This window comes from Sander vitreus, chromosome 6, assembly GCF_031162955.1.
Source record: "Sander vitreus isolate 19-12246 chromosome 6, sanVit1, whole genome shotgun sequence".
Lineage (NCBI taxonomy): Eukaryota > Metazoa > Chordata > Actinopteri > Perciformes > Percidae > Sander > Sander vitreus.
This window is the reverse complement of record NC_135860.1, coordinates 6,443,618-6,468,205: the sequence shown is the minus strand read 5'-3', so window position 1 is coordinate 6,468,205 and position 24,588 is coordinate 6,443,618. Positions and strand designations below refer to the sequence as shown.

Sequence of the window (24,588 nt, the reverse complement as noted above, 5' to 3'; positions counted from 1 at the left end):
TGTATTCCTTGACACACACACACACACACACAGACACAGACACAGACACACACACACACACACACACACTTACTTCTGGTTTCTGAAAATGCAGGCAGTGCAGATGTTTTGCTGTTGTGGTTACATTTTACCTAGCAGTGTTAGCTAACTCTGCCGCCTCAGAAAAGCACTGTCGATCACATGCTGTAGTGTGTTGTCATGGCTTGTACATTTTCCTATCAATCGCTAGGGGACCCTGCTTTGTGCGATGCCTCGTATCAGCCGGTATTGTTTTGTGTCTGTGAGCACAGTTGGGCAGCAGTCGTCGCCACTGTGCGTCGCTGAAGATGTTGCAGCAGCAGCCTCTGACTGGCAACGGGCCCTCCAACGGCCGGGGACTCGGCATGAGTGGCCACCCCGGGATGCATGCACTTAACTCGGTTCACCATCCTTCCCAGCGTCGGTCTGACGGAGGGGACTCGGGCCTCGAGGGCACAGAAAACGGACATGAAAACCGCAGAGATATTGGTGACATACTGCAGCAAATAATGACCATCACCGACCAAAGTTTGGACGAGGCACAAGCAAAGTTAGTGTTAACTTTGATTGTTTTTATTTTTCAGCTTTGCAGCTGTTTTTTTGTTTGTTTTCGCTTTGTCGACTCCGACAAAGTTTCCCGAACTTCAATCGATTGTTTAGATTATTTAGCCAGTAGATAACTAATTTGAAAACGATAGCTAACGAATACAACGTTGCTTTTTAGCCAATGCTAATTGTTTATTTGCTGTCATTTACAAACCCATAGCTATGTCTTTTAGGAGCGATGTTCTCTAACGTAACGTTAGCCATTGTTAGCCGTTAGCTTGCTAGGCTGCGTTAACCAAGGCTAACTAGCTAGCTAAGGCTACAATATGTAGCTAACGTTAGCGCTAATGTAAACGTTAAAACTGTATTATCCTGCCCATGTTGAGGCGCTTAGCTATATGGTTAACAAAGGAAAATACGACCGAACATAAAGGCTACCGTATACAGATAGTTTATCAGTGTTACCTCCTTAGTCTTTAGTTCGTCAGAAGCTAACGTTTGCTAAATTAGCCACGGTAGCTAGCTAACGTAGTTGGTCACTTAATTTGTGTTTTTGTTTTGGTCAATTTGCATATCGTCACTCTACTTCTGCTTACAGTTACCCTGCAATGCTAACCTTAGCTACGTTCTTTTCCTAATGCACAGGAAACATGCACTCAACTGCCACCGAATGAAACCTGCATTATTCAGCGTCCTTTGCGAGATCAAGGAAAAAACCGGTAACGTTATTTAAAATAGTTTTGATGTTGTCAGTGTCAATCATCATGCAATTACACCATCAATGATTGTGTTCACATTCACACATAAACTGCATAGCTGTATGTCGTTAAGGTCGTTTTTATCTTATAAATATAACATAACACTCTTGACGAAGGTCCAGAGGGATCAAAACATTAGTAGTATCAATAAATTGTGATGCTGAGGATGAACAAAAGCATTCTTTTCTCAAGAATTATTTTTGAAAAATGAAAGAAAAAGAAAAAACCACACACAAAACAGTATTGACACACACGTGACATCAAATGAATTACACATACAATACAAAGAAGGTATTGCACAAAATACAACATTAAAGAAACCAGTGCAAACTAAAATATGTATGAATATAATATAAATAAGAGTATAGCACAAGAAAACCTATATGAGAGAAACTTCAGTGCAATATGCACAATATAGCCAAGCTGTACTGAGTTCCCACAAGGACGGTCCTCTGTAAACAAACTCTTTTCTTACCTACTCAGTTAAAACAGATGGCCAGTCAGCCATTTGTCATACATTGCATCCCAGCAATGTGCTGAGGTTTAGGGGACCGGTACACTTGATGCTGTATTGCTGTGCTTGTCTGAGGTGGAGGGGACAGGAGTGCTTGATTCTACATGACTGGGCTGTGCTGAGATGGAGGGGAAAGGGGAAACTGATGCTGCATCGCTGGGCTTGTTTGAGGAAAAGGGGACAGAAGGAGAACTTGAAGCTGCAGGAGTAGCTAGTATTAACATATTTATAAAATGTAACCTAGAAAATAGGGCCTTTTTAATATAGGTTATGTTGTGTGGACTTTGGGGGGCTCCCTGGCAGTCGCCTATACTACTTATGCAACCCTGATTGCAGCGTTATCAGACTGGGTTGACAGTGTGTCATCAGAAGCCAATAAAATCATAAACAATCATACACATGCATATCAGGAATTTGACTCTGGCTGAAAGTAACTCAATATTTTTACATTTATATATATATATTTTTTTACTTTCATTGTCAAAAACAAATGTAAAGGAAGATAAACGAAACAAGACAGCTATTATATAAAATGCTATTAGGTATAAAAATGGAGGCAACAGCAGCTAGACCTTTGTCTCTTTGACATACGATCCCTATAGGGCAGTTCTATACATGTTGCTGGTTGGTTTGATAACTGTACAGTACTTGCAAGTTTGTTACTGAAAGATAAGAGGGTGGTGGTTAATGCTTCTAGATCTCTTCATTTATGCTATAAAAGATTATTTAGAAGGTATCCTTTGTTAGCAAGCCATTTTTTAAAGGCAAACATAAAAATAAAAACTGCAAAGACACTGTTAAAGTTTGCAGCCATTTGCTTTCAGTCCAGCGATATTGCCCTGCACTCAGCTCCGAATGGGATGTTCAGATGTGAGTAATAAATCAATATTGTGATTAAACAGTGATGCACACAACAAGTAGATGGCACATAGAGTAATGACTTGTCCACTCCTAAAACAGTCCATCTGTGTTTTTATTGGCTGACCTGTACCAAAACAGGAAATGCATGCATGAATTCATCAGTTGCTGGACAGGCTTCAGTTAAAGTCATTGGGAGATGGAGAAAATATTCACAGGACAGAAGTGTGATGTGACTGTACTGTAACACAACTTAACACAAATCCATACAGTCTTCTGTTGATATTTCACCCACAAAACCAGTTGACATTTTTCTTATTGACAGGCCTGTCAATGAGAAACGCCCAGGAGGACGAGCCTCAGGACCCTCAGCTGGTGCGATTGGACAACATGCTGCTGGCAGAGGGTGTGGCGGGGCCGGAAAAGGGTGGCGGGGCTGCTGCCGCTGTGTCTGCTGCCACCAGCTCGGGAGGGATGTCACCTGACAGCTCGCTCGAGCACTCCGACTACAAAAGCAAGTTGAGCCAGATTCGCAGTATCTACCACACTGAGCTGGAGAAGTATGAGCAGGTACCGTGTCGCAACAGGAGACAAGCGCTGACATTGCCCGTACACGCTTGCCTGTACTAAAGCTGCTCGCCAGAAGCGTAATCCATTGGCATGTTAGGTCTAGAGTTCAGTCGCAAAACATTTCTTTGCCGGGTATACACTTCTGCCTTTATGTTGCTGATCAAAACACACCAGGTATAAGCTTCATATCTCTGTATGAGAAGAGGCTTTTTAAAATTAAACACTAATTAAAATCTACACCAAAGCCCTATTGTCTGCTGTTATTCAAAGGCCCATTCAGATCTGTTGGGAAATCCACTATTGTAATGATACTCATCAGCAACATACAATACATTCTTCCTGCAACATAAATTAAAATCTTCAGTTTTTTAAGTGGACTGTTGAGCATGCTGTAATACAAAAAAAGCATCCCTTCTACAGTAAAGTTGTATAGAGCTAAGCTGCTTTTTGGATCATTCAATTTACCAGTGTGACATACCAGTTATGCTAAGACCTTCAGTAATTATGCTTATACATGCTTACTGACAAGAACAGTAATACTAACCTGCTAATTTTCAGGATATTTTATTGTCACAATTCATTTTCTTCTCTACAAAAACTGAAAACTAAATGCCATGTTGTAAAATTCAAAATAGCCTTTTGATTAATAATATCACACTAACATGAAACCAACATGACACATTGATTCATTGCTTTGCGCATGTCTGTCCTTCACTGTCCGTCGTTTGATGTGTCGCCTACCCAGGCATGCACCGAGTTCACCACCCATGTGATGAACCTGCTGAGGGAGCAGTCGCGTACACGGCCCGTGACTCCGCGGGAGATTGAGCGCATGGTCGGCATCATCCACCGCAAATTCAGCACGATCCAGACCCAGCTGAAGCAGAGCACATGCGAGGCAGTCATGATCCTGAGGTCCCGCTTTCTTGATGCCAGGTAGGCAGGCGTGTGTGGTTTTCTTCTTTTTTTTTAATGGAATACTGCACTGAAAAACTCTTTTCAGTATCAAGAGCTTCTTTCCGACCAAGTAGTTACAGGAACGTAGTTCTAGGAACAGTCCACTTCTAAACATAAGCCGCTTTCCGACCGGAGGGATTTTTGCAGTTACTACAACATAAAATTCCTAGAACCCTTTTTTTTTCTTCTCGTGTTCCGACTGGACCAATTTGGGGATTTTTAAGTTCCTCTGGCCGCAGTTCCTGTAACTCTTTCAGCTCCTACTTCAGGGCAGGGTCTTTTCCCTTTTCAGCATATGAACCTAGGTCAACGAGGGTCGGGTTTCTGGTACAGACAGACCAACAACGGGACAATTTTATCAATTTTCGCCATCTTATTCATCACTAGTTTCACTTCTGACAACGTTTTAGGCAAGAAATTAACTGTTTAGATTTCAAATATAGGCAGTCTTGCGAAGATTGATGCCGAATTGACAATTTGCTTCAAAGTTTTCGAAGTTGAGAAGCTCCATGAAGTGAGGCGACAGCCAGCAGGCGCCTGCCCCGGCCGCTAGCTCGTCGCTCGGCCAGTCATGCTCAGACACCTCGCGGTAAGCTGGAGGTCTCTCAGACCGCTCTCGTAAATAAGAGGCTTTTACTTCGCCGTTTAACACATGTCCATCATAAGATTAACGGGAACCTGTGGTTAACTGTCTTTTCGGAGTTAAACTTCACAAGCGTGTCCTGCAGCTCGCCGGCCGTCACACACACACACACACACACACACACACACACACACACACAGTCTCACACACACGTCCACAGCGCAGCAGGCAGAGGCGGGGGAGAGAGAGATACCCGTTTCTATTCGGGAGACTTGTTTAAATTATGACAAATATGCTATATACATTAGATTTAATATTTACCTCCTACCAGTCCCTATGGCCACTTGGCCAGTGGGAATGCAATTGGAAAAAACGGTTTTGGGGGAAGAGTAGTTAGTAGAGCTCTTTAGAAGTGGACTTTTCCTATAACTACGTTCCTGTAACTACTTGGTCGGAAAGCGGCTTATGCTGAAAAGGGAAAAGACCCTGCCCTGAAGTAGGAGCTGGAAGAGTTACAGGAACTGTGGCCAGAGGAACTTAAGAATCCCCAAATTGGTCCAGTTGGAACACGAGAAAAAAAGGGTTCTAGGAACGTTATGTTCTAGGAACTGCAAAAATCCCTCCGGTCGGAAAGGGGCTAGTACTCACCCCTCCCCACCTTTACCGACAGTCGCTGTAGTTAGCTTGGTTTTGAACAGCTATTATTATGGTTTTAAATAGTGAATGTGAGTCACTGCAAAAATGTAATACTTATTTTTTACAACACATTTCCTAATTTGACAAATGTTTTAGTTTCAACCAAAAATTGAGAGTGAAAGTAATTGCTCTGGGCTAATAGCAGCAATATGCAGCTATGCTAATGCCCCTTTTTCAGAATTAATTTGATGTTAATTTGATGTTTTATGTTTTCACCTTTTTATGCATATTTTGAGGTGGAATATATTAACTTTTTATAAGCGTATTCTACCAACAGCATGTTTATATAACCCGTAGCCATTCAGACCTGTACAGTATGTTTGAGTTTACAGAATGGGGCAAGGGACCCCTAACCACATCTTAGACTATAAATAGTAGCTGTGTAAAAATGTAATAACATAGAAAAAAAATCTGTTGTTTTTTCCCCCCCAATACTTATCACCTGTTCGTGTCTCATCAGGCGTAAAAGGCGCAACTTCAGCAAACAGGCCACAGAGGGCCTGAATGAGTATTTCTACTCCCACCTGTCCAACCCTTACCCCAGTGAAGAAGCCAAAGAGGAACTTGCCAAACAGTGTGGAATCACCGTCTCTCAGGTAAACAACTGACTGTACTTTCAGGAACAAGCAGCAACGGAAAGGTTGAGGGGTTTTGATGTTATGTTGAACATATAATAAGCTGTGTGTATTTGAGGTACTGTATAGCGTAGGTGAACAAATTTGCAGTTTGTCTGTATTCACGCTTAAAGACACACAGTTTTTAACTCTTGCTTAAGCATTTATATTTATTTATATTGAATCTACTGCTCAGGGTTGAACAATTAAACACTGAAATGTGTTCATTTTAATCAAATCTTTCAAAGAGTGTACACTGACCTTTTTAGTCTTTCTTTTTTTTTTTCCTGCCAGGTCTCTAACTGGTTTGGCAACAAGAGAATCCGCTACAAGAAAAATATTGGCAAGTTCCAAGAAGAGGCCAACCTTTATGCCATGAAGACAGCCTTAGGGGGCCCACAGGGCAACGACTCCCCGCACACTCCCAACTCCACAGGTACCAAAAGACACGCAAAGTTACAGTATGCAAACTTGCCTTGAGGCAGTTCTGCCCTTCTTTGTCTCTGTCCCTTTTGTCCCTGAACTTGTCAGTCATATGGGTTACCTGAACACAATGTATAACTTGAGGCTCAGGAAATTGAAAATGTTTGGCGCTGTCGGGCATTGAGGAAATGCACATTCAACAGACAATTTTGCAGTTATAACAGTAATGCCAGTTTTGGTGTCTGTGTTTCGGAACTGGTGTGCTGCGCAATTATTTGCTTTATATTTTCCCTTTGTTTTTTTTAGTAACTTTCCTGCAAAAACTTTTCCTGTTTGCTACTGACTTGGATTAGTTGAGGGAGCTAGTGTATGAATCAACATGTGACAGAAGGGCCAGTAAGATACTGTGCACAGGTCACAAATTGAGGCTTGACATAGTATAGAGCATTTTATCTCAAGTTTTTGCACGTTGTAGGACATACTGACTCTTCACATTTAAAGGCAACATAATACACATTATATAATTCTGTTATACCATTAATAGCATACTCAGTCTTGCACCCTAAACTGCTACAACAACACTGAAACTGTTACTAAAGTTGCTATCTTGTTTTGTCTTTCTTTAGGATCTGGGTCCTTCTCTCTGTCCGGGTCAGCTGACCTGTTCCTCGGGGTTCCACCTGTGAACGGCGAGCAGTCTGCTTACCAAATGGGAGTGCAGGTACTTTATAACACTCATAGTTACACACACACTTAAATAATAACGCTGGTGACATTGCATACGTTTCTTTCTGTCAACCTGCCCCATGAAACATCAAAACCATCAATGAATTACTAATATATAATAGTTATATTAGGCCTGCACGATATTGTAAAAAACTTGCATTGCGATATTTCTTTTCCCCTGTGATATATATTGCGATATGAAAAAAAGACTAATTTTTACAAGAGGACATAAATAGCCCTATTTAGAAATACTAAATCATTCTAAACTACTGGGGTGATTTTGTAGGGGAGTGCATCTACAAAGAAAATAAAAATGAAAAAGGAAATGTTCTTATGTGAACCAGTCTTTGTTGAACTTTAATGCTTTACAAAAACCAAAGAAAGTAAGGCTGTGATTACTCTTCTGAAGTGATTTTGGAGAGGGAAATTAGGAAGAAATACACTGGTTGACTGACATGACACCATTGCATTCATATAATATCAATCCAGGCTAACGTGAATGATATTAATAATGCATGTTGCTTCCTCTAAATGTCAGGTTGTGGTCGACTAGCGGGGCCTGCTTTGGTTGTTTGATAAACTGATTAAAATTGGTCATGATTGCTGGTTTGCTGAGCATGCAGAGCCTGCATGTCACACTCTTCAACAAACTGTGTATCCAAGAGCACTTAGATCAGTGTAAATGACGTTATATCAGACACAGACTGCTGTTGTAGATTAGTGTTACGTTTCCAGCGTCGCAGCTCCGAACCATAACGTTAGTTGGGACAGACGCCTTGTTTCTTTAGGCTAACTATGTTAGCTTTGGCCTGGCTGGTAGCAGCTTTCTGCGGTGAAAAATGGCCGGGAGATGTCGTGATAACGTTGCATTAATCAGGTGATTTAGTTTGTCTTTGCAGCGAACATAAAACACTGACTACTGTAGCTTCACTACCCAGGGAAAAGCATGTGCATCACTGTGTCAGCGGCTGCTTACGGTACTTTTCTACACACAGGGAGAGCCTCACTTCCCATAACAAGAGGAAGGGTCGGCCAGTAACAATCATGGAAAAGGAGAACGGTGAAAGTTTACTTTTATATCAAGCAGCAAAGAAGTTGTAGCGTCAACATCGCAACGTCCTGCGATGTGACTATAGCGCATGCGCACATCGCGATATCGTGCAGCCCTACGTTATATATCTTATTCCTGTGTGTCATATAGCTCCAATGTTGTCCAAAAACTACTAAAAACACACCAATGAGCCACACTGTTGCACTGGATGACATGTTCATGTCTTCATAATTTTAAACACACACATTGAGAGACTAACCACATTGTTGGTTTTGGTCTTTTCATGACATTTGTTGAAGTAAGAAAAAAATATGGAGTAACTCCAGCCTTATGCTTTAAAGAAAACTTTAGAACCAGATCCCATTAGTGTAGCCTAATGTTTTATTTGCAACTGTGCAGAAATACCAGGTTTAAACAGAATTAATAATGAATGTTGATTTAAAATGCAAATATCAACGTTATGAATGAATCTTCAAACTATTTGGTACAGCCTTTGTTTTATTGTGATGAATTTATCTAACTCAAATAAGTTTCAAGCCTTTTGGAATTAATTTTCCCACATTAACCGTGAAAGTAGCTCCTCAGAAAATACTAAATCAATCCAACCCATCTTGAGATTGTGTAGAAGAATAGTTGGCAGTAATGTTAAGTATGCGCCTTTTGTTGGTTAAGGTGCTAAAAACAACAGGATGTGCTGAAAAAAAATGACACAATGACAAAAGTGCAACGTTGTCCTCTGACACATTTTGTTTCTTTATTTTTCTCTCGATTTCTCAGGCTAACGGGAACTGGCATGGTCGAAACTCGCCCCCGTCCGGTGCCTCGCCCCACAGCGACCACTCGGAAAACTCTGACTGATGGCCCTGACCACTGGCACAGAACGACAGCGACGGAAAGATTGATGACGGAAAGACAGACAGAATGATATCACACTTCCCATGTGGCTGCAGTTGCTTTTGTATGTTTGTTAGGTTTGATTATTTTAAATGTACATTGTATTTTTTGTTTTTCTTTTTCTTACTGCTCAGCGCGGGTCATTATTATGTTTGATTGATTAGCTGAGTGCACGGATGGTAGAGTGAAAATGTGTGTGTGTTGTGTGCATGCACGTGTGGTTTTATTATCATGGTTGTAGGGTTTGTTTTCCACTACTTTTGACATGTTACTGAGGTGTGTGTTTGTGGTTGGGAATGGGAGGGCGGGGACAGCATCATTGTTTTTAAGCACACTATATCATTAATATTATTGCTGTTATTATTAGTGCTACAACTATTTTAATTTTAACAGCTCAGAAAGAGGATGCATTTAGTGAATGAGAGGACAATAGAGAAATATCCAAAGATTTTGTGCGTTTGTTTCTCTGTTTTGTTTTTTGTTTTCTACCGGGCTTATGTGTCCCTGTAAAATGAATGAGGCGTGTGTGAGTCCATATCAATGGTTTGAATGAGTATCAACAGTGCTGTCTTTTTTTTCTGTACAGTGAAACACCTGTATTCTCTCTACCTCTTTTACAATAAAGACTCTCTGTATTCACAACAGATGTATGTATGAGTCAAGTGGTCAAAAGTCCTGGACTATATATAGGGGGCATTATTAAAGGGTTGGTTCACTCACATTACAGAAGACCCCAAATGTTACCTCCCAACTGTATCTAGTCATGCAAATAGTTTTGGTTTTGTTAGCCCAGTTTTTACATGTTTGCTTCTCTTTATCCCAATACAGTGGAGGTGAATAGAATCTGATTTCTGATGCTCACTGGATAAGCCACAGATCTCGTTGTGAACAGTTTTCTCTGGAAGTACCTTTTATATTGATGAGGTACATACTAAAAAAACTAGACATGTTATTGTATTGTCCAATGTATTAGTGACTAAAAAATGTTGGGGAATTTCAGAACACTGAAGTTTGTTCTGAAGGTATGCTCTGCATAATTATCTAATCTTCCTGCCCCGTCAGATGTAGCAGATCTGTGTCAAAATCTAGTTTCAACATTCATTTTAACATGTACTTTATATTGTGCTGATATGGTGCATATTTCTTCATTCATTTACTTTTTGTTGTATTAGTTTATTTGACAAGGGCAGTGATCAACATAAAAAAAACTGTAAATGAGCCAAAGAAAACCTAAAGGCAAACTCTGGCTCATGTTACAGGCAACCTAAAAACAGGATAAAACGACCAATATCAAATGAATTTACACAACATAGCAAATATTCACAAAGTTGTAATAGACATAGTTGGATACAATTCAAACTTTAAAGAAAGGAAAAAGGTTGCTTTTAAATCTTTAATAATTCCAAGTTGTATGCTGAATAGACTATTTTCTCTAACAGTTAAGATGAGATGGGTTTTTTTGTGGGTTGTGGAGTTAAATACTGTAGCATCCATGTGCCCCATCTATAATGCAATCAAGGCTGTACATTAATCTGCATCTGCAAAGGACCCCTAAGGGCCCTTGGGTTAAAACCACTTGTTTAAAAAGTTGCCACGTGTGCGTCGCCACAGTCTCTCATCTTTCCCACGGTCGCCTGGTTAGCATCAAAGGGTTTCCATGAGCAAATGTCGAACAACTGTGGCGCTAAATGGCGCGCCAGCACGAGACAGCTGGCCAAATGGCACGCGTGGTCTATTGTGACATTGAGGTGTGAAGGCAAAATGTTGACCATTGTTACACCTTCACCCTGCGGACTGACTAACAAATGCAAAGGCGTCAAGTGTGAATGGCAACACTGGGTCAGCACACGCCGTAAGTGAGCGCGTAGTTCATAGAAAGGAGAAAGAAAGAAAGATAGACGTAATAAGCAGAAAGTTATGTTGGTGAGCCACGTGTATTAAATTATTTTGACAAAATAATACATAGTATATAGTATAATACACACACACACACATATATATATATATATATATATATATATTTTCTCCATTTGGCACCCGAAATGTCATCATGGACAAAAGATGTCCAGGTTTTGGTTCGTTAATAAAGAAGCAGAACAGATGGATAGTGGAAGTGCCAACTCATTCAGTGACTCGCACCTCAAATGGTAAACAAATGGTACAGATTTTACTGCATACAGGTTGCTGTGTTTTCCCAGACCATGCAGGGGCCTGGGAGTCCACGGTCCAGACACCACCGGGCAGGTGGTGTTTGGACCGTGGACTCATTCATGCTCTGGGTGGAATGCCAACGCTAACATGAACTACTGGTATGACTTGACAAACCGCTTAACAAACACGTGAACAAAGTTTTAACATGGCTCCTGTAGGCCTGGTCACAATGTTTATAAAATGTATGTTGCCTTTGCACATGACTACACTTCATTGTCCAACCCTATAACATATTAAGCTACTCATATCCCAAGAAAATTGCAAATCATATTGAAATATAATATGTAGCCTATATAATAGGGAATAACATGTCCTATTCTGTATTGTTCATGCGTATTAATTATTGTATTGTCCCATTATAAAGAGAGTTTGAAGGACCTCGGGAACTAATGAAGATCCTAAACAAACAAGCATTACAATAAAAGGGCAAAAACTATACACGCAAGTTATTGTCGCAGGAAATAACCGTGGAGAACCCAAATTATTAAGGATATTAATCTTTTCTAAATTCGCCTTTTTTTGTTAAGATGTGTACATTTGTTATTTTTAGTATCGTTTTTTGCAATGAAAAAGGCCATGCTCAAATTCTCATATAAATCACTGGCATATCGGGAAACATTAAGGCGAGTTTACTAGTTACCAGCTTTTCTACATGAAGCACCACTGATTACATGCCAAAACCAATGTTAACTTAAATGTTCTTCTAAATCTAAAATTTAGTATTTTCCTGTTATTTTACGCATGGATTTTTACGCACAGCTTTGGGCGCAATATAGGTGTCATACCCTTGGGTCTTGTTTTTGTGGATGATGAGTTGCATGATGGTGAGATCGAAGCCTCAGATCAGCTATTTGTAAAACAAGTCAATTGTATCAGATTGAAAGTACTGGGAATATTAAACGGTGGGATCGAGGAGCTGAGGGGAGGGGCTGGGTGGTTGCTGGGGGAGGTGGATGCGATTGTAAAATTGGGTCGGGTGGTGGGAGGAGTCTGGGTGAGTGGCCAGGAGAAGGTAAAAGAAGCAGCCTGGGCCTGCTCAGTAGCAGAGTGTGAAGGAACCTTTGACCTGTCACCACTGGATAAAGACAGACCCACTGGACCACACTAGCGACAATGGAACTGTTACAGGAAACGAAAGATGCAACAAACGAAAGAAAGGTAAAAAGAAAACTCGATGCATGATATCAATTGTGTTTATATACCCTTTATATAACAACTGCTATGTTGATGGTTACACACAGATAATACGTTGGTTGAAACTACAGAAGTGTTTCAGAAAATGGATTGTTGATGAAGTTAAATCCCCATGTTTTTTTTCCTTCTAGTTCATAAAATCTCAAGTGGAGAAACGTCGAAGGGAGAGGATGAACCACAGTCTGGAGTGTCTGAGGACCATGTTGCTTCAGGAGCCACAACAACTGGTAAAAAAAAACAAAAACCTTTGAGTTCACCTGTAGATATTGTGAAAAGAGTTAATGTGGATTCTATCTTTCTTTCAGTTTCACAAAAAAACAACACACTTTAATGATTTTTATAGCTCTTAAACATGCCATACTGTCTCATCTCAATCCCTTAATATTCAGTAATGTTGCTTTGTGAAAAATGAAAATGTAATTGTCCTACTGTGAGGAGTCATAATAGGACATCAAAGAACTTAATTGACAACAGTTGCATGCAATTAAATATAGAATTGTTTTTGTAAAGAAATGATTGCACCATTATGAACCATCCAGGCCTCTTACTGCCAGCAGACTCCATTAACTCATATTGATGTTTTTATGCAGGGTGGGACTCAGCACAGAGTGGAGAAAGCTGAGATACTCGAGCACACAGTCCTCTTCCTGCAGAACACTGCCAAGACGAGAGCTGGAGGAGGCCAGAAACACTCCTTCCAAGACGGCTTCTCCACCTGCCTGCACACAGCTGCTCAGTTCCTGGGACCTGAGGGGAAAGGCCTGGGACTTGGAGCAGTACTGGATGCATCTCTTGCCACTCGGTTTTCCCATTCAGACTCTGAATATGCAACTGTTCAAAATAGAACTGAAGCTCATTCCTCCTCCAGCTCTCTGCCACACACAAAGTCCATTCTTCACGTGCTGAGGCAAAAGTCCAAGCACAGACAGCACAATCCAGACTTCAGTGTTGCTCATCCGTATCTACTTCCAGTACAGCAGGGGGTCCCCCGAATTCCCCAACAGGCTCAGAGACTTAATAAGCTTGAGATAAGACCAGTGAGCAAGCAGAGCCAGTCCCAGAGCAGTCCGGTCAGTCAGACTTTATGGAGGCCCTGGCCCTGATCACCACGCAGAGACCTCTGAAATCGAACTTTTGATGACTCTAACAACTGATTAATATTCACTGGTGCCAGCTGTACTGTTCCTAAATGACCATTTGCATTGTAGTCTTGCAAACAATGGCCTCTGGTCTTCTGATAACGCATAACGTTATATACATATTTGTATGTATAGGGTTGACTCGCTAGTCTTGTTTAATGCTTTTGAATGAGCGCTGTCAGTTGGGCTGCCATCTATTCTGCTGATGGCACAGGGACTCTCCCAGACTGGGACACACATTTAAAAGTGAGTATCCTGGAGCGGAAGAGATTGTGTCCTCCTTCATGTACTGCAAAAAAACCTCTGCTACATCTGCTGTCATGATTCAAGATACTAAAGTGGATAATGACTGAGGGTCAGCCCCCCTCATATTCACCTGTGTGCCATGATGTATGCTGGCATTAATGACACCTGTGGCTCTGTGAACAATATAATTTGTATTCTGTTTAAATATATATCTTGTCTATTTTGCACACTAATTTATTCTGGATGTCTCCCTATGGTGAGTATTCTTTTTTTTAAAATAATAAAATAAAAACGTTTCTTAAAATAAATGGTGTCATATTGTTTGGTTTTTTTCGAAGATGCAGGTCTTTTGTTTGTTGACAGCTCTTTTTAGTTGGAGTCAGAGGTGTGAAGCGCGGCCTCCTGCAGAGCTACATCCTCCGGGTGTGAAGTCTGGCCATGAGTTGAAAGAGTTCAGTAGCAGTTATCACTTCAGAGACATCAAAGATAGCTCTGCTCACACATTATTTACTCATTTCTAATGCTTCTTAGGGTTAAACCAAGACTAAAAAAGATAATATAGCCCAGAGCAGTCTGTGTAACAGATTTACCATGAATAAAAAAAAATAATAAAAAAAAAAAAAGCAAAATAATTGTTATATAAATTAAATCACATAACAATCCAGATTTAGCTAAAGCATACAGCCCTGGCACAGTGTTCCCATGTACATTTTCTGGTCTTAAAGATCTGACTGAACTTGTTCTGTTCCTGAAAATAAAATGATTTGTTATATAACAATTTCTTATATAATTACACACTGTACTTATAACTGCCTAGTCCCTGTCAAACTTATTCAGAATGCAACAGCACTAAACTCTTTGCTTTCTCAACAAGGAATCATTTATAGTCTCAGGATTAAATACCTTATTGCCATACAACTTAGTTGTTTGGAATGTGCCTCAGTGTGCTCATGACAGAACAACAAACACAATCACAGTCTTACAGTTAAGGTACATCATAAGACATAAAAACACAAAAATACATTAACCTCTACCAAGCCCCTATGTATAGGCTGTCTAGGCAACACGTTTCTATTAGGTACAACTATGTCAAAATAACTTTTCTTTATCATACTCTTTACATGACAGGATGAGGTTGAGTGGTCTGAAACCCCCTCGAGCTCATGTCCACGTTTGTTTTCAATGTAATTAGTATTCCTTCTCTCACCTACGCCTGATTACTGTTTCCCCCATCAAAAAGCAATATTTGGATAGTTTAAAACCGACATAAAAAAAAAAAACGTTTTATTTTATAAGCTAGCAATTTGGTACATGTCCATTTAGTTATCAGTAAATGTGCCAAGAGTTGGGTGAGCATTCCCGTGGAAGCAGTGAGCAGTAGGCCTATATTTGGTCTATCATAAGGCCCTGCCGTTAATTATTAATTATGAAAAATTGCAGTCACCTTTATTTATGGAAGAGTTTTTCTAGACAGACAGACAGACAGACAGAGAGATAGACAGACAGACAGAGAGATAGATAGATAGATAGATAGATAGATAGATAGATAGATAAGATAGACAGATAGATAGATAGACAGATAGATAGATAGATAGATAGATAGATAGATAGATAGATAGATAGATAGATAGATAGATAGATACTGTATTGATCCCTAAGGGGAAATTCAAGAACTTGACTATGAACTTAATTTGACACAAATCCAAACAATAGAGGAATTTATATCGGCTCGTTCAGTAAAACATTGTCTTGTTTATCAAAAGACAATATTTATAAATTAGAAATTTGTTTTTATTTATTAGGCCAATCGTTTACATTGCTGGACGTCACGGGCGTGAGACAGCATGGGAGACTCTTTCTCGTGGGAAATAGAGAACGAAGCGTTCATTTGCACTTTTATTATCTGTTAGTGTTAATACATAATTAAACGAAATGTGTGGAGGACTGCGAGCTTATAGGTTCCCACACACACACTTTACACACACTGGTCACTCAAATGCAAATTACGCACCGAGGTTGCTCCGTCTTTTTACTTCTTGTATTCCTTAGTTCCATATTAGTTGAGCTCATTAGCATTGCAGGTCTGCCTCAGATTCACTGAAGAGTGAGTGCTCTTCAGTGTAATTTTTCGGTCATTTTTTTGTATCTTACAAATTAGTATGCCTCTATCAAACTCTACTCGCTGTAATAATGTCTGTTTTCTTGTGAATAAGGATTACTGCTGTGTTTATTCCTCCACCAAGTTCATGTGAATGCATTTAATTGGCACCCAGGTGTTAAATAGTCTCTGACTAAATGATCAGAATGAAACGCAGCAGGACTCTGCTGGTTTAAATTGTGACTTTCAGTGAAGATAAATATATTGACTTTTACCATTGGATACTCTTTGTGACTTATCTCAATGGCATTGGAAGTTTTTCTAAAGTCTTTCTAAATGAAGGCTTATAGGCACTTGCCATACAATATATGACTGATAAATAAGCAAGATACAAACGTTTGTCTCAGCTCAGCAGCCTCTGGTGGATCTTTGATTCAGCTGGAAAAATATTTATCTTGACGGGACTGACGAGTAAGACTTGCTCTAATGTACAAACATAATACAATATCATAAATACAAGCGTGTTTTGTAATACATAAGTCAATTGTTAAGGGTTTTTCAGCTGGCGCGCGTTGAATTAGGTGTGAAGTGGTCGCGTGCTGCTTGAGCTGCTGCACGTGTGTCTCAAAATGGTTTAGTGAATTTCAGTTTAACGAATAACAAAAAAACACAGGTCGCTCCCGCAGCCAAGAATAAATCTGAGATAGCAATCATTAACTGAACAATAAGTAATCTCTAAAATCAACAGTATTTTTACATTGATGCAGTGGTATTTGTACTTAAGTAAAGGATCTGATACTTCTTCCATCACTGCAAAACTGACTGCTTGCATAAGCAATGTGCATGAAGATAAACGGTTATAATGTTGCAGGGAGAGTGAGGCAAATGGTCACATGTTCTCCACACCAAATGACAATAAATATATATAAACAAATGGTCTTTAGTCGACATGGCAACATGCAGACAAATGTTGAATGAGTGTGACAGTGGGAGGTTGTTCCCCAGCTCGTTCTCATCATGGGAACGTGGAGCAGGAGGCTTCATCCTCTCTTTATTACCTGTTAAAACCGATACTTCATTCACAAAGTGTGCTCGGAGGAGAGGTGACTCTCAGGTTCCCACACGCACACGGGAACACGAGTTATTTTTTTATTTTGACTAAACACATTAATTGGAAGAGCCGCGCGTAAAAGGAAAGACTTTACGCGCGCCTCGGTTGTCCACAGAGAACTATAGTATTACATTTGACAAAATGTAATGTACTTGAAAATAGAGATGACACAACGACTTGATTCAGTTTTGCTTACTGAATGTGGGAGACTGTCCACACCGACAAACCTATAATAATTTGGGCAAATGTTAGAGTAGCTCCTTCAACTCTCTCTCATGGGAAAATTGGGCAGGGAGCTGTGTTCACACTTTATTACGTGTTAGAATCGATACATCATTACGAAGAGTGTTTGAGAGAGAGAAGAGCTTTCGGGTTCCCACGCGTTGCTTCTCAGAATACCATCATGAAATGTGCCATTTGGTTTTAATCTCATTATTTCACAGGTATATGCAGAGCCATGCGTAAAAGGTAATTTTACGCGCGACACATAGATGCTACTCTCAGCAGACTTTGCAGATTGTTTGTTCGTTTGTTTGTTTTGAATAAAATAAGATAGATTTCGCTTTGAACTGTAGTTTTTGATTCGGTTTTGTTTGCAGAGATGTGCATAAAAGAGTGGATTTTACGCACACCGTAACAGTTTACCTTGTTGCAGATTTTTATGAGAACATCAAGCAGCAGTGAGTCGGTAAATGAGTGAATGTTCTCGATTTCTTCAGATTTTCTCGGCTCCACACTCCTTATTTTCAGCAGTATCAGCCTGAGGGCATGTCTCGTTTCTCCGTCCATAATAAAGGCGTGAGAAGTCACCACAGTCATTTGTCTGGGCATCACGCTGTTTTGGCGGATGCTTGTTGATTTCCCTTACATATGTAAAATGTGTCACACAAGCTGGTAACACCTGTCACAGGCGCGTGCTGCTCACACTCTGCGGGGCAGCTGCACGTGCGGATTTGGGAAGGGTCGTCTTTCAGTCTGCGTTCATTCCTTGTTAAAATGTGTTAAAATAGATAATTAAGAAAAATTTGAAGTAGAAATTAAAAAGACGTGTGTATATATATATATATATATATGTATATGTATATGTATTTTTAAATTTCTAACTTTATTTCAATGTTTTAACATTAAAAGCCTCTTTCCACTGATATGTCCAAATTACTGTTAAACTGGAGCAGACTGCCAAACTGCAGGAAAAAACGAGTCACAACAAAGCAGGTGTTTACTTGTAATGCTATGCTATAAAATATATTAAAAGCATTAACGACTTGGTAAATCTGAGTGTAGTAGTTTCAGCATGGAGTAAAACTGAAATAAAACGAAGTCTGTGATCAGAGGTGGTGGGTGGAGCCTAAAGTTCCGCCCACCTTTGGCTTAAAAGCGGTCACTGAAGTCTCTGTGGTCACATTCAGCTGTGACTCAAAGACCGACAGACCAGTTCTTGGAATACAATCATGAAGTTGCTTCAGGATTCAGAGGACGCAAAGGCCCAAAGGAAGGTAAGCAACTTGTATCATTTATGCTTTCATTAAATATTTCAGAATATTTGAGCCCTTCACAGGCTCTGCTATCTGTATAATCTCTCTTGAGATGTACATTACTCCTGTTCAGGGACAAACGCATAACTGTTGAAAAGACTGAAACAGTTTTGCCTTTAAACTCGTTGCATTTGTTCATTTATTAAATGATCTCTTTCTGTCTTGCAGAGTCTCAAACCTCAGGTGGAGAGACGTCGAAGGGAGAGAATGAACCGCAGCCTGGAGAGCCTAAAGACTCTTTTGCTACAGCGGCAGGTAAAGACCACAAAATCTCAGGTGGCCAGTTGGTTCATCCTACAAGATTGAAGGTCTTTTAGTAGGGGCTGTGGAACTGTGTATTAACTCTTTGTTTCTGTCATAGGAAGCTACTCAGCGCAGAGTGGAGAAAGCTGAGATACTCGAGCACACAGTCGTCTTCCTGCAGAACACTGCCAAAGGAGACAAGACGAGAGCTGGAGGTGGTGATGGTGGAGCAGAAGGCCAGAAACACTCATTCCAAGACGGCTTCTCCGCCTGCCTGCACACAGCTACTCAGTTCCTGGGACCTGAGGGGAAAGGCCTGTGGCTTGGTGCCGCACTGGATGCATCTTTCGCTGCTCGCTTTTCCCATTCAGTCTCTGACTCTGCAGGCGTCCAAAGAAGAACTGAAGCTCATTCCTCCTCCAGCTCTCTGCTTCTCAGGAAGTCCTCCAGGTCTATTCTTCGGCTGCTGATGGACAGGTCCGGGCACAGACTGTGCACGCCTGCCCTTACTGTGACCAGTTGTGTTCAGACCAATGGAGACTCACATCACTTCCCCACGACTCCCCAACAGCCCCACAAAGTGACGAGTCGAGTGAGCAAACAGAGCCCGTCCCAGAACCAACCGGTCAGCCAGTCAATGTGGAGGCCGTGGCCCTGATCACCACGCAGTTACTTCAGAATCTGAACTTTTATTGACTCTAACATGCTGATTAATATTTATTATTTAAGTGCATGTGTTCTTCATTCGACTCTACAAGGTCATACTCAGTGCAATATATTGAAAACAGGGTCTCCTGCTGTCTGTAAAAAGTCTGATAAATGTGTAGATATTGTGTATATATATTATGATCACACCAAGTGCTGCTACGGCCTTTACAGGCCAACTCGTGTTAATTGTGTCATATTATTATGAAGTATTTTTGCACCTTAATTTATTTTATTTGTCATCTGCAAATAAACAAAAAGGAAAAATCACTCAACAATGCATATGTGTTAATTGATTGTTTGCTGGCACGTGTCTTGAGGAGCATAAGTGTGGACTTGTGCTGCCACGTGGGGATAAAAGGCGCCATGCGGTGACGTTTCACACACTAGAACAAGCTTAATCGTCACTTCTTAGTTCGAAAAACTATAACATGCATACAGGTGGCCCAAACATTAAATACATGCTTACATTTAACGTAATACGCCTTTTATTATTACACGTATGGTAGATTATCAGCTTTATATTAAAAGTATACGTATGTAGGCCTATATTTAAGAATCATGGTTCAATTTAAACTAACTAAATACGATGTTGGAGTGTAATCAGCTTTATTGGCCAGGTTTGCGTAAACAAATTTGACTCCGGTTAATCTTTGTTCTCAAAGTACAACACTCACTTAACATATAAAGAATAAAAACAGAAAGAACAGTAAGAATAGTATACAGTGTAACAATACAATAGAATTTACAAAAAATATACAATAACAATTGAAGAGAGGGAAGGAATAGTGCAATATCAGTATAAAAGATGTAAGATCTGAGATTTAAGATTTAAATAGGCTATAAATATAGTGTAAGGCAGTTCAGTGCAATGGTAATATATTAATAACAACATTGTAATTGTAAGATTGACATATACATGAGGTAGATGAGTAAAACAGTGTTGATTGACTTTGTTCAGTGTAAGGGTGGGGGCTATTTCTGAGCGTTCAGCAGAGTGACTGCTACAGCGATTGAGAATACGAATCGCTGTTAAGGCTAAAGTCACTGTTTTCTGCGTAAAGAACGATGTATTTTGGCGTGCGTAAAACAATTCTTGGCGTTGCACGTTGTCCAGGTTTTTCAAACAACAAAGGAAGTCTTTTGGTCTGTAACTTATTTGCATTTTAATTGTTGGAGAATGCTCGTGGGAACCTGGGAAGTGTCTCCTCTCTGTGCCACCCTCTGCAGTGAATCAGTGTCAGTTTTAACAGACAGCAAAGCTGTAAATGCAGCGCCATTTCCTCTTTTCCTACTAGAAAGAGTTTAAACCCTTTGACGTCTCTTTATCTGAAGACATTTAGTGTGTTGTAGGTCTGTTCCAGGCACGCGCCAGCTCAGCATTTATAAACCCAAATAAATTCATGTGAATTACAGCTCAATATAAGTCTGATAGTGCTGAAGATATTTTAGGTCTTGACATCGCCATGACTTCATAAAATGCGACTATACTAAAGTGTTCAAACTAAAATATATTCAAATTCTAAAGGAGATCTGAAGTATACAACTAGGAAATCAAAACAATGCTGCAATTTTTATGAAGTGGTTTGTTTTTATCCATAATAAAGCCACCAGCATGACAGGAGAAGGTCAGTCCTGTTTGTTATAAGGCCCGAATCTAAAATGCAGCCTCATATAAATAACTGTCCTTTTGGGATACAATAAGAAGAGGTTACCAGCTTTTACACGTTAGAAAAACAAAGACAACAAATCTTAATTTACACTTTTCTATAGGCCTATTTTAAGGTAAACTAAAATTCTGTAAATTTCCTGTAATTTTAGGCATGGCTTTTTACGCACCGTTTGCGCGTAAAATGCAAGGTTCCATACCATTGTGTCTTGTTTTTTGTATCTGAGCACAAGCTGATTTGTGGGATCGAGGAGAGGAGGGGAGGGGAGGGGTGGTTCGCGGGGGAGGTGGTACAATTTGAGGTAGAAGTCTTAACACGCTGAGTCGATTCAGGACGATTTGTTTTCTTTTTTTAAATATATAAACCGTGGGCTTTATCATACATACGCATTTTCTTCACAGGCATTACACGTGACAGTTCTGATGCCCATGCAGAGCATCAGGGAGAAGTTGGAGCGTCGGGAGTTTTCTTTGGTTCAAACTCTTTCTCGTGGGAAAAGAGGAAATGGCGCTGCATTTACAGCTTTAATATCAGTTAAAACTGATACTGATTCACTGGAGAGAAGACACCACGTTCCCACGAGCATTCGCCGACGATTGAAATGCAAATGAGTCACAGACCGAAAGATTTGCCTGTTGTTTGAAAAACATTTTTAAATGATGCAAATAAATGCTCGGAAAGCAGCGTCAAGAACTGTTTTACGCACGGCAAGAACTGTTTTAGGCACGACCAAAATACCTCGTTCTTTATGCAGTAAATAGTGACTTTGCCCATAACATCAATTATATTTTAAATTCTCAATTACATTTTTATTTAAACGGGCACAACTAAATTTCGATTTCAAAGTAGGAAGATATGACATTACGCACGGGAATGGCACATTTTACGCACGGCTTATACTCCAGCAAATTAAAACTATTTATTTAGTTAGTTTAAATTGAACCATGTTTCTTTCATATACATATCATTGTAATATAAAGCTGACAATCTTGCCATACAAGGCGGATTACGTTACATGTAAGTATGCATTTCATTTTCCTGAATGTTTGGGCCACCTGTATGCATGTTATAGTTTTTCGAACTAAGAAGTGACGATTAAGCTTGTTCTAGTGTGTGAAACGTCACCGCATGGCGCCTTTTATCCCCACGTGGCAGCACAAGTCCACACTTATGCTCCTCAAGACACGTGCCAGCAAACAATCAATTAACACATATGCATTGTTGAGTGATTTTTCCTTTTGTTTATTTGCAGATGACAAATAAAATAAATTAAGGTGCAAAAATACTTCATAATAATATGACACAATTAACACGAGTTGGCCTGTAAAGGCCGTAGCAGCACTTGGTGTGATCATAATATATATACACAATATCTACACATTTATCAGACTTTTTACAGACAGCAGGAGACCCTGTGTTCAATATATTGCACTGAGTATGACCTTGTAGAGTCGAATGAAGAACACATGCACTTAAATAATAAATATTAATCAGCATGTTAGAGTCAATAAAAGTTCAGATTCTGAAGTAACTGCGTGGTGATCAGGGCCACGGCCTCCACATTGACTGGCTGACCGGTTGGTTCTGGGACGGGCTCTGTTTGCTCGCTCGACTCGTCACTTTGTGGGGCTGTTGGGGAGTCGTGGGGAAGTGATGTGAGTCTCCATTGGTCTGAACACAACTGGTCACAGTAAGGGCAGGCGTGCACAGTCTGTGCCCGGACCTGTCCATCAGCAGCCGAAGAATAGACCTGGAGGACTTCCTGAGAAGCAGAGAGCTGGAGGAGGAATGAGCTTCAGTTCTTCTTTGGACGCCTGCAGAGTCAGAGACTGAATGGGAAAAGCGAGCAGCGAAAGATGCATCCAGTGCGGCACCAAGCCACAGGCCTTTCCCCTCAGGTCCCAGGAACTGAGTAGCTGTGTGCAGGCAGGCGGAGAAGCCGTCTTGGAATGAGTGTTTCTGGCCTTCTGCTCCACCATCACCACCTCCAGCTCTCGTCTTGTCTCCTTTGGCAGTGTTCTGCAGGAAGACGACTGTGTGCTCTAGTATCTCAGCTTTCTCCACTCTGCGCTGAGTAGCTTCCTAGGACAGAAACAAAGAGTTAATACACAGTTCCACAGCCCCTACTAAAAGACCTTCAATCTTGTAGGATGAACCAACTGGCCACCTGAGATTTTGTGGTCTTTACCTGCCGCTGTAGCAAAAGAGTCTTTAGGCTCTCCAGGCTGCGGTTCATTCTCTCCCTTCGACGTCTCTCCACCTGAGGTTTGAGACTCTGCAAGACAGAAAGAGATCATTTAATAAATGAACAAATGCAACGAGTTTAAAGGCAAAACTGTTTCAGTCTTTTCAACAGTTATGCGTTTGTCCCTGAACAGGAGTAATGTACATCTCAAGAGAGATTATACAGATAGCAGAGCCTGTGAAGGGCTCAAATATTCTGAAATATTTAATGAAAGCATAAATGATACAAGTTGCTTACCTTCCTTTGGGCCTTTGCGTCCTCTGAATCCTGAAGCAACTTCATGATTGTATTCCAAGAACTGGTCTGTCGGTCTTTGAGTCACAGCTGAATGTGACCACAGAGACTTCAGTGACCGCTTTTAAGCCAAAGGTGGGCGGAACTTTAGGCTCCACCCACCACCTCTGATCACAGACTTCGTTTTATTTCAGTTTTACTCCATGCTGAAACTACTACACTCAGATTTACCAAGTCGTTAATGCTTTTAATATATTTTATAGCATAGCATTACAAGTAAACACCTGCTTTGTTGTGACTCGTTTTTCCTGCAGTTTGGCAGTCTGCTCCAGTTTAACAGTAATTTGGACATATCAGTGGAAAGAGGCTTTTAATGTTAAAACATTGAAATAAAGTTAGAAATTTAAAATACATATACATATATATATATATATATATATATATATATACACACGTCTTTTTAATTTCTACTTCAAATTTTTCTTAATTATCTATTTTAACAAGGAATGAACGCAGACTGAAAGACGACCCTTCCCAAATCCGCACGTGCAGCTGCCCCGCAGAGTGTGAGCAGCACGCGCCTGTGACAGGTGTTACCAGCTTGTGTGACACATTTTACATATGTAAGGGAAATCAACAAGCATCCGCCAAAACAGCGTGATGCCCAGACAAATGACTGTGGTGACTTCTCACGCCTTTATTATGGACGGAGAAACGAGACATGCCCTCAGGCTGATACTGCTGAAAAT

At 40.4% G+C, this 24,588-nt stretch overlaps 4 protein-coding genes across 4 annotated transcripts; 3 read left to right on the top strand and 1 right to left on the bottom strand.

Annotated features, from left to right (window-relative positions):
- The first annotated feature begins 108 nt into the window (after positions 1–108).
- pbx2 (pre-B-cell leukemia homeobox 2) lies at positions 109–9,852 on the top strand. Its single transcript, XM_078252228.1, has 8 exons — positions 109–568; positions 1,210–1,283; positions 3,020–3,264; positions 4,010–4,200; positions 5,961–6,096; positions 6,409–6,550; positions 7,164–7,258; positions 9,092–9,852. The coding sequence occupies exons 1-8, from the start codon at positions 327–329 to the stop codon at positions 9,170–9,172; spliced, it is 1,206 nt and encodes a 401-aa protein (XP_078108354.1). The 5' UTR covers positions 109–326; the 3' UTR covers positions 9,173–9,852.
- Positions 9,853–10,896: 1,044 nt separating this feature from the next.
- Positions 10,897–14,219, top strand: LOC144518891 (uncharacterized). The gene is made up of 3 exons (XM_078251762.1): positions 10,897–10,956; positions 12,745–12,840; positions 13,171–14,219. Exons 1-3 carry the CDS (start codon positions 10,897–10,899, stop codon positions 13,714–13,716), a joined length of 702 nt encoding a protein of 233 aa, XP_078107888.1. The 3' UTR covers positions 13,717–14,219.
- Positions 14,220–18,658: 4,439 nt separating this feature from the next.
- Positions 18,659–19,906, top strand: LOC144518888 (uncharacterized). The gene is made up of 3 exons (XM_078251760.1): positions 18,659–18,703; positions 18,911–18,997; positions 19,104–19,906. The coding sequence occupies exons 1-3, from the start codon at positions 18,659–18,661 to the stop codon at positions 19,641–19,643; spliced, it is 672 nt and encodes a 223-aa protein (XP_078107886.1). The 3' UTR covers positions 19,644–19,906.
- A 2,702-nt stretch (positions 19,907–22,608) lies between these two features.
- Positions 22,609–24,100, bottom strand: LOC144518917 (uncharacterized). The gene is made up of 2 exons (XM_078251797.1): positions 23,549–24,100; positions 22,609–23,442 (listed from the first exon to the last, which is right to left on the bottom strand). Exons 1-2 carry the CDS (start codon positions 23,594–23,596, stop codon positions 22,903–22,905), a joined length of 588 nt encoding a protein of 195 aa, XP_078107923.1. The 5' UTR covers positions 23,597–24,100; the 3' UTR covers positions 22,609–22,902.
- Positions 24,101–24,588: the final 488 nt, after the last annotated feature.